The sequence below is a fragment of the Culex quinquefasciatus genome, chromosome 1 (genome assembly GCF_015732765.1).
Source record: "Culex quinquefasciatus strain JHB chromosome 1, VPISU_Cqui_1.0_pri_paternal, whole genome shotgun sequence".
NCBI classification, from domain to species: Eukaryota; Metazoa; Arthropoda; class Insecta; order Diptera; family Culicidae; genus Culex; species Culex quinquefasciatus.
Genome location: NC_051861.1, coordinates 79,531,234 through 79,541,614, shown reverse-complemented (window position 1 = coordinate 79,541,614; position 10,381 = coordinate 79,531,234). Strand labels below are relative to the sequence as shown.

At 41.1% G+C, this 10,381-nt stretch overlaps 1 protein-coding gene across 1 annotated transcript in view; it reads right to left on the bottom strand.

The window, feature by feature from the left end:
* Positions 1 to 489: 489 nt before the first annotated feature.
* The window catches only part of LOC6047404, a 46,733-nt gene continuing 36,841 nt past the window's right edge, over positions 490 to 10,381 (bottom strand). The window contains exons 4-6 of the mRNA XM_038249676.1: positions 7,368 to 8,241; positions 6,859 to 7,302; positions 490 to 2,019 (exon numbers count right to left, since the gene is read on the bottom strand). Coding sequence (XP_038105604.1) covers positions 1,554 to 2,019; positions 6,859 to 7,302; positions 7,368 to 8,241 — 1,784 coding nt within the window. The 3' untranslated portion in view covers positions 490 to 1,553. The remainder of the gene's footprint in view (positions 2,020 to 6,858; positions 7,303 to 7,367; positions 8,242 to 10,381) is intronic.

Genomic DNA, 10,381 nt, shown 5'->3' with positions numbered 1-10,381 from the left:
GACTAATATTTGAACGTGGCGTATCTCTAAACAAGTTTTTAAAGAAAATGATTCCATAATGCTTATTTTGTCGTTTTAAACCAAAACAAGGCAAAAACTATATTTAATTAAACTATTAACCATTTTCAAAAAAATGGCTAGATAATATCGAAGGCCGCCATCTTAGGCCCACTGGGCTCACAAAACGGGGTACGCTCAGTTTGTATGGGAGCTGTCAACATGCTCCCGGGCTGGTCGCATCGCTTGCATAGAGTGCATCCTCGATACTTTTAAGCACGAAAAACTTTTCACATGTTGGTATGTGTGATACAAGCAGTTCTTTAACCATACGTGAACGGTCACTCAAAGCTTTTCATTTTTAAGTTGTCTTAACTGCCAACATTTCTCGTTTACATGGATTCGTATTTTAAATTCATTGAATCCAACAACAAAACTCGCATACAAGTCTGCGTGAGTGTTTTCGTTTTACCATGTTGATTTTCTATTATGTTTTTTTTTGCGTACATGTGCTATTTTATCTGCCAATATTGTTCTGTTTTGTGAGTTTTTGTGTGTGTGTATTTGTCGGATGCATGTAGTAAAAAATCTCGTATATTATTTTTGTATTATTATTATTATGTTTTTTTTTGTTTGTTAACGGCCACATCGCTGTTGCTGCGCTATTGATATAAATTTCTAAACAATTTATCCTATCGTGGTTTTTTTCCTTCTGTTTGTGTTTGTTCTCCGTTCAGCAGTTCGAACAACCAGTCGATGAATGGCGAAATGAGTGATGTGACACGATTTGATGTTTTTTTTTGTTCAGCCTCGCGTAATAATGAATGTGAGCGTGTGAGGTGGAGGGAGCTTAACGTTTTTTTTCTGCTTTGTTTGAGTGAGTGTGGCGAGGGGGAATGAGCTTCTTTTTTTTATTTGCCTATAATATTCACAAACACACACACGGTGATGGCGTGGCGCCGCGGCCTGGCAAAAACAGGCTCGCGGGCGGCCTTTTTACTTAGAGGGGAGACATTTTTGTTCAATTTTTCATATTCTACATACTTTCTCTGCACGGTTAGGCGGTTGCGACCTGTTTTAGCCCTGTGTGTTTCGGAGGCACCCCGCGGCGAAAGGTGTGTCTGTGTGTTGGTGTGTGTGTGTGTGTGCTACACAGTAATGGTGAACACTTTGTTGCTCCTTAGACTGATCTTCGCGCGCTGTGGAATTATTAATGGAAAGTGTTTACCGACCCTATTATCCCTATTTCGTGGAGGGGAATCTTTGTCACCCCGCCTTCTTTGAGCTTTTTCTTCATCGCGATTGTGTGAGTTTCATTTTGCGAAGGAGCGTTCGACGCGCCTACTTTGTCATCGTATTGGTGAATGGCGTGTTCGGGCGCTCGTTACACGCCTGAGCTCACTACTGCTACCATAGTATAAATTCGACTCGATGATGTAATTTGTGTTTGTGTGTGTTTCTTTTTTGTTTGCTTGTTTTAACGCTAGTGTTTCGCTTTAGTAGTGTTGTTCAGGGGATTCAATTTGCGAGCGGAATTAAATCCCGTGTAGCTACTATCAGTGTTTATATTCGGGATAGCGACCTGTACTCTCCATTATATGATTTCCGTCGGGTCCTTGGCCTTGCATAATGGGTCCACGTCTCGACGGGGGCTGGATTACGCTTCCACTGCTCTCGGTCTCGGTGGAGGGTGGCGAAGGATAGTAGTCGCGACTGTTCACCAACTGGTGGCTCAAACTGTTGATATTGTGACAGCTGCCCATTGCTGGTACTCCATTGACGTGTTGGCTGGTGTTGGTGGTGGTGTTGGGCGCCGATGCCAAACTGCTGCTGTCGTGCTGCTGATGATGCAACTGCTGTTGCTGATGCGATGGATGTTGTTGAATATGGCCGTGCATGGTACTGGCTGATGATGGACCTTGCGCGTGGGACGAATCCGATCCTTGCTCCATTACCACCACGGAAACCACGTCCTCACTCGCCCATCGGGCTAACTGTTGTTGAGCTTGAAATAAGTCATCACTAAACACAGTGATACACAGGCAGCGGGGCAATTTCGTGGTGTGGTGTTTTTTTATGTTATAATACCAAAACAAACAAAGAAAGAAACAAATGGTTGAAAAACTTTCTTTTGGTCTTTCAGGTCACTAACCAAATCAAGAATAATTCCAAAAGGGGAAACCACAAAAAAAAAACAAAACTCGACCGAGCAATCCCACCGTGCGAACGAAACACTCACTCGAAGCATACAACTTGCAAACGTATTGGTGCGATAATCGGTGGGTGCGCGACGCGCTCGCGCGTGCTCCTAACAACATGTCTCTGTATAAGTGGGTGCAGGGTGTTGCGTTCGATCGTGTTTTCTTCTTTTTTTCTTGCTTTTTCTGCCAGCGTGATCGCTGGCGGAAAAAAAATTGGACACATTCAAAAAAGAACATAGAAAACTCATAAAGACCAGAAGAAATTCTACGTAATGGAAAAGATAATTGTTTTGGGGGGGTGGTGGCATACACACACACACGCACTCCATTCACAACGACTACAAGGCAGGCAGGCGGACGGCAGATGGGCGCATGATGTAACAGTGTGTAAATGTGTGCGTACGAGGAACGGTGGTTGACAAACTTGTTATCACTTAAAATATTAGTGGCATTAATATTTTTCTTGGAACTTTTCGAATTTTAAGCCGGTTTTTAATTTGGCCAACACAACTGGTGGTGGCGACCGATGGAATGTTAACATTAACCTTAATATAACGTTAAGAAATAGCCACAGAATCCGCTTTGTAAATGCGGCTCCGATACTCTTCGTGGGTCATGGGAAAAAATGTACCTTACTTTTAAATTTGTAAATTAATTCGTTTCAAATGGAATTTCCAAAATAATTTGAAATCATATGCTTATCTAATATATACCGAGTTGAATTAGAGAATTCAATAACCATTTTTTATACTAGTGTCATGGCAAAGTCCTGCCGAGACGGGAGTTCTTATTCATAAATACATACAATTTTAATTACAATTTCTAATAACAATCAGAATCATAAAAAAAATCTCATGTTAGTTTTATTTTCAGTCAACAATCTACTCTTACTTGCTACTTTTATTGTTTGTTGCTCTCGTTGACATTGATATTGACGTTGAAACTCTATAAAAGTTCATTGCCGACTTAGACGAAAGAGTGCGTGAAAAAAAAGTTTATTCATGTTATCGTCAATTGTGTTGTGTTTAGAGTGCAAAAACACCATACTCATGAATTAGTTCCTTCGTAGTTCTCTCCTTCATGAACAACAATTCACGATAACGGGAATTGATATTTTCAGTGTGGTCAGTTCCAAAATTTTGTAACGAGTGGTTTAAACATCTAAAATGAAATTCTTTGAATATAAAATTGATGTAAAATTATAATTTGGCTCGTGAGAAAACTAAACTTGCCATCCTGTCGAATTTTTTTCCAGGTTTATTTTTTTTAATATTTTTTTGATGTAGACAATGAAAAATTCAAGAACATACGCATATTCAGGAATGTTTGATAAATATTTGAGGTAATTTGGATGATTTTTTTGGATAAAAAGAATCGAAGGAACTTCGGGGAAACTACGATTTTATTCAATATTTTGCTGAACAAAAGACCACAACATAAACATCATAATGATTAAAGCAATTCTCTACGAAATCGGTCTTTTTTAAATTTAAATTTTTGTATTTTTTAATCCGGCTGAAACTTTTATGGTGCTTTCGGTATGCCCAAAGAAGCCATTTTGCATCATTAGTTTGTCCATAAAATTTTCCTTACAAATTTGGCAGCTATCCGTACAAAAATGATGTTCAAAAATTCAAAAACCTGTATTTTTTGAAGGAAATTTTTGATCGTTTTTGTGACTTTGGCAAAGTTGTTGGTATGGAATAGAACCACACTGAAAAAAAATGATTCACGGTAACAAAAAAATTGGTGATTTTTAATTTAACTTTTTATCACTAAAACTTGATTTGCAAAAAACACTATTTTTGATTTTTTTATTTTCTGATATGTTTTAGGGGGCAATCAAATCAATAAATTTTCTGAAATTTCCAGAATGGACAAAAAAACTTTGACAGAGTTATGAATTTTTTAATCAATACTGATTTTTTTCAAAAAATCGAAATAGTGGTCCCATAAAATTTTCATCTTTGTTTTTCGATTTAAGATCAAATTTGCAATCAAAAAGTCCCAAAGTGAAATTTTGATAAAGTGCACCGTTTTCAAGTTAAAGCCATTTCTAGGTAACTTTTTTGAAAATAGTCGCAGTTTTTCATTTTCTATATTTAGTGTACATGTTTGCCCACATTCGGAAAAATATATTTTGAAATGCTGAGAAAATTCTCTATATTTTGCTTTTTGAACTTTGTTGATACGACCTTTAGTTGCTGAGATATTGCCATGCAAAGATTTAAAAACAGGAAAATTGATGTTTTCTAAGTCTCACCCAAACAACCCACCATATTCTAATGACGATATCTCAGCAACTAATGGTCCGATTTACAGTTTTCAGCATCGTGTGATTTTCTACAATCTAATTTCAGTATTGGTATAATAAAAACTAAATTAATCCACCTACGTGGTTGATGCCTTCCTCACTTTTTACCAACAATGGGTAATATGAGTGGTTTGGACACATATTTCAGCTATTTTTTAGATCCAGAAAAATAAGTACACAGATATAACTTATGTGGTCATAATTCGAGATAGGGTTGCCAGATTATCAATGTTGTGGACTCGTTGAAAAGGGGTTTCGATTACCTAACGAACGATGGGTCGGATGATGGATCCGGACATCGTTTGCATACATTTAAGTGAGATCCGGCTTCAAAAAAAGTACATAAATACCACTTAAGTGGTCATAACTCGATACAGGGTTGCCAGATCTTTAATGTTGTGGACTCATTGGAAAGGTCTCTCGATTACCTAACCAACGATGGGTCGGATGATGGATCCGAAAATCGTTTGCATACACAGAAAAAAAATATGTAAATTTACACAGCATGTAATTACTGTTTCTTATGTAAACTCACTCAATGTAATGTTGAAATATGATGTAAAGAGTAAAAAGTCATGGAAATTACTCCAATGTAAATCTAAATCTAATGTAAATCATGAATCTAATGGAAACGTTAAGCATGGAAACTCAAATCTGATGAATTTCTACCCGTGTTCGGCTTCCTGTAAATTCCTATTTAATGTAAATCATATATCCAATGTAATTCTGCCAAACGTTGACTTCAAAACTACCCGAACTAAAAATAGTTATATTTGGTTCTCTTTCTATCGCTCTCATATTTCGCTGGCCCACTGCCTGTGTCTCGACCTGAGGAAGTTAATGTTTTAGCCGCTCGTTTATAAAATGCGAAGATGTCTCAGTCGGCAACGGGTAGCAGCAGTAACACCAAACATCCTACCCGTCGTCTGTTCGATTCCAGTTCAGCGTTATTCCACTTGGCCGTCGACGAGAAAGCGTCCCCTACCTGTGGAACAACTTTTTAAAATCATAATTTCCTTTTGCTGCCCGCTTCACTCATTTTAAAATAGAACATAGGCCACACCCTTTTCCTACTGCAATCCAAGTCGAGCTTCTCATTCCCACTGGCCAATTAGAATTAGTTGATTTGAACTAATGTAAATTCCAAAAGTAATGTAAATCTCAAAACTAATGTAAATTTTCAAAAGTAATGTAAATTTCCAATGAATCTAATGTAAATTTCCAATAAACCTAATGTAAATATACATCATTTATCATGATACCTTTTGGTACATGATAAATAATGTAAATTTACAGAAATATTTTTTTTCTGTGTACATTTAATTGAGATCCGGCTTCAAAAAAAGTACATAAATATCACTTAAGTGGTCATAACTCGAGACAGGGTTGCCAGATCTTCAAAGTTGTGAGCTCGTTGAAAAGGTCTCTCGATTACCTAACCAACGATGGGTCGGATGGTGGATCCGGACATCGTTTACATGCCTTTAAATGAGATCCGGATATATGTGAAACCACATTTTTATACATAACTTTTAAACTAGTAATCGAAACTTCAAACAATTCAATAGCGATGTATGGGACCCTATACCAAGTCGATTGCAACTGGTTTGGTCAAAATCGGTTCAGCCAGTGCTGAGAAAACTCAGTGAGAATTTTGGTCACATATATACATACACACACACATACACACACACAGACACAGATTTCGATTCTGAGTCGATATGTATACATGAAGGTGGGTCTTCGAGCTTTTAATAAAAAGTTCATTTTTAGAGCAGGATTATAGCCTTACCTCAGTGAGGAAGGCAAAGGTCATGTTGCCGGTATAAATGCTATGGATTTATCCTAAGAAACCAAGCGCCTCCATGTATTTGTTCTACGGAAGGTTGATTCAATGGAGGCGCTTGGTTCCTTAGAAGGATTCCAAAGCATTTTTGAACATTGATGTAGTCTGGGTCCCTAAGACATACCTGAGCAGTATTTATTTATTGATTATGGTTTGGTTTTGCTCAATTTTCCGTTTCATCAACCACCGTTCCCGTTCCGTTTTTCACACTACACACAAATAGTGACGATCCACGCCGACGATGCCGTTCAAGCTAGTTCAAAGTTCTGTACAATAAGCTGTGCATAGTTCGGTGCCAAGCCAGCGTAATTTCTAGGTTAGGGGAGGAGTACGGGACTTGAATCACTCAATAAGAAGCGTTTACTAGTTTCAATTTATGAGGGAAAAGGTGCAAACAGGACTTGAGGTGCTCATACAACGTTGGTTAGAAGCGGAAGAAGAAGAAGCGGTTCATGATGACAACATGGGACATGTGACACGACCCCTCGTTCGGGACTTACCTTTCGCTATCGTTGGTGTCCCGCTGGTCGCTCAGCGCGTTCCGGTCATGCCCGTGGACCACTCCAGGGTGGACGCCCGGGTGCACCGGGTCCGCACTCTCGTAGATGCCCTCATCGTCCTGGTGCAGGTGCGTGTGGGAAGAGTGGTGTGACGAGTGGCCACCGTGTCCGGAATGACCGTGGGCGTGCCCATGGTGCGTGTGATGACCGAAGGCGTGCGGCGAGTGCGGTGAGTGTGACTGGTGGGCCGGGTGACGGCTGGCCGGATGCCGGTAGCGGCCGGTTCCGCTGCTTCCGGGGCCACCGGTGCCACCACCGCCGCCGCCACCGCCAGCCCCGTACGAAAACCGGGACTCGTCGTCGGACCGCGGTGGCCGACACCGACTACTGTAGGGCGGCAGTATCGTGGCAGTTTTCTGCGATTGAGCTAGTTGTTGGTTTGAGCTGAAATGGTTTGGAGAGATTAGTTTGTGAGTATATGTCTGAAGCAGAGAGGGAGGTTTTGTTACCCATGCGAAGATTCACTACAAGCGGCTGAACTATCTACTCTATAGTGGCGGTCGACCTCGGTTTCGGACATCCGAATGTCCTCGGACCCGCTGGGACTCATGTGGCGTGACGAGTGGTGTTCCAGCTGCCGGATGAGGTCCTCCAGGTTTCGGATGCGTAGCGGTCCCGCCGTGGGCGTATCGTCCTCGTCCTGGGGATGCATCTGCTGCTGTTGGCGGTGGTGCTGCAGCAGCGTCGAAGTGGCCCCCGTATCGCTGAGGACGTGCTGCGACGGTTCGCAGATGTTCTCTTTGGAGCCGGTCCGCGAGCTGCAGCTGCGTTTGTACTCGCGCTCCGTCGGGTACACGCTCGGGGGTGGCCCCAGCGGTATGCCGGCCGTGACGCAGTCCGCTATCGTCTTCCGGAGCAGCTCCTCGCTGATGCTGCCCGAAGGCGTGTTGGCGCTACTGCGCGGAGGTCCTTGAGCCGCCGAGCGGCGTAACGCCTCCAGAATGTCCTCATGGTACCCGTTGAGGCTCTTGACGGTGCGCTCGATGTCCGACACGCCCGGAATGATGACCCCGGTCATGCCGCCGCCGCCGGCTGCGACGGGCTGGCCGCCAACACCGATGCCACTGCCCGGTGGACCACCTGATGGAGGAATAGTAGTGGATTCTTGCTGAGCTATCATCATTTCGAGATTATCGGATTGTGTGTCATCGGGCCACTTTTCTTTGTTGGCATCGCCCAACACGAGGGCACCGAATTGTTGCTGGAGTTGCTGTTGCTGTTGTTGTTGTTGTTGCTGTTGTTGTTTTTTAAGTATGCCCTTTTCCGGGATTTTCGAGATATTGTTTGGGGGTAGATCGATGAACGATACGGTCTCTTCTTCGCCTTTTTTTAGACCAGACAGATACATTTTTTTAAGACGGCGAGTTTGGTTTTGGGTTTTTGGTTCAAACGGGTATACCGACACACAAAAATCGGGAAAAAGAAGAGAGAAGAAAAGAAAACCAAGTTGCGGTTCGAGTTTCAGTAGTTCAACCGGACTAGTGTGGGTAGGTTTTAAAATAATGTGTTTTTTTTTGTAGAGATAAGAGAAATAGATTGCGAGTTGCATTTGTGGGGTGTTAGTTCTTTCTTAACTCTCGGTCAAAAATCTAGTACAAACGTTGCTTGCAAGTAGGTAGTGCGACACTGGAAATCTGAATACTGTGTAGTTGATCAAAAGCTATGTTTTTTTACGGCACAAGTCCATCGCATGAATAGGGTACGATTAGGGTGCCCATAAAAAATGACCCCTGCTCCACAAGCGGAAAACTGTTTTTTTGGGTTACAACTGTGTAAATTTTGAGCAAAATTGGTTAAGAATAACCCGTTGATACTCGAGCCTGAAGTTGGTGAAAAAAAAAGTTTTTCATGAGAAAATGACATTTTTAAATCGCTAATAACTTTTAAGGATCGAGTTCCACAACTTTGGCATGTACTACAAAGTTGTAGAACATTTAATTTCCAATAAGATTCTTACGTTTGAGAATATTTCTATGAAAGTAACGCCCCCTCCAGATAAAACTGTAGAAAAAATGAGTTTTTCATACATTTTTCCGATTTTTCCCATAAAAACTACACTCTCGAGTATCAATGGATAAATGTTGACATATTTGACCTAGAGTCCTAAAATAGCTCAAGGAACAATTTGTGGAGCGAAGTTTTGAAAAAAATCCCATATCATCATCCCGATACGAGAATCGAACTCGCGAACTCTGGATTGGAAATCCAGCACGCCGCTAGCCGAAACCCATCCCCTACCGGTCGGAGTATTCCCAGTGAGTAGAATTACTCTTTTAAGGGATATTACTTTGCTGAGCCAGACAGGAATCGAACCCATCACCTTCCGCTTACAAGGCGAAACCCGTAACCTTACGGCCACGGTAGCTCGGCAACCGAAAGTTCGAAAGAAGCTTTCATGAAATGTCTGGCACCTGATAAAGGATCATTTGGTTCACTTTGTTTCGCGAACCGGAAACAAAATGATATACAGTCATCCCTCATATGCAAATAATTATGAACTTTGCGATATAATGGTCTCAAAAGGCAATTTTATCTGCCAATTTCGTGATCCATCGATTCTCAGGGATATGATATATTTAGAGCATTTGTTTCCAAAAATCTTTACGACAGTGTCGGACAGTCACATGTTAGGGGAAATATACTCATTTTAAGCCTAATAAGCGGTCGTGTTTGAATGATGCTGGGTATTCGGGAATGTTCCTTGAAATTTGCTAAAGCCAAGTACACCAACGAGTAGAGCCACTTTTTGTGAACATTTCTGTTTATTTTTACTTTTACTAAAAGTTATTCAATTTCTTTTACAAGCATTTTACAAAAATATTTCCCAAATGTATTCTAATCAATCGAGAATGCATTGGGCCACGCCCATTTTCCTTTTTTCAGCTTAGTTCTTTTTTTCTTCCAGCGCTCTTTTGGGTCTGCTTAGTGCTGCCAAAATTGATGAAATTTTAAGCGAACACTCACGAAAAGCGAAAGTTTCCTGGCATCACTGGCTCGCTCCAACAGGCGCTGCTGGTGGTGTTGCCCAAGCAACATTTATAAACCAACTAGCCACCACCAAGTTTTATTTAGGTTTTATTGTAGCATCTTGATTGCTTAATAGTTTTATTTGGGCATTCCCCACAACTAACAAGCAAGAGCTAATTAATAGGTTCTAACAAGGGTTTATGCCTCGTACATACAACCGGGTGAAAATAAAAGCCGACTGGCTTTCAATAAGGTTTTATGAAAGTTTTAATAGAGGCTTGAAAACCAGATGGCAATGCCATGTCAAACGGTTTTATCGCATGCTTTGTTAAAAACAAGGCTGTCAAGTGCCATTAGGCATGTAAAAGCTCACTTCAACCATAAGCTCCCAAAGAGCATTTATCGCGGCCAAATAGCAGTGTATAAATATGGCGCTAAACGCGTGCTCTGATTGAATATGATTGACTGCCATCTTGGCAGAAAAAAATGAAAAATC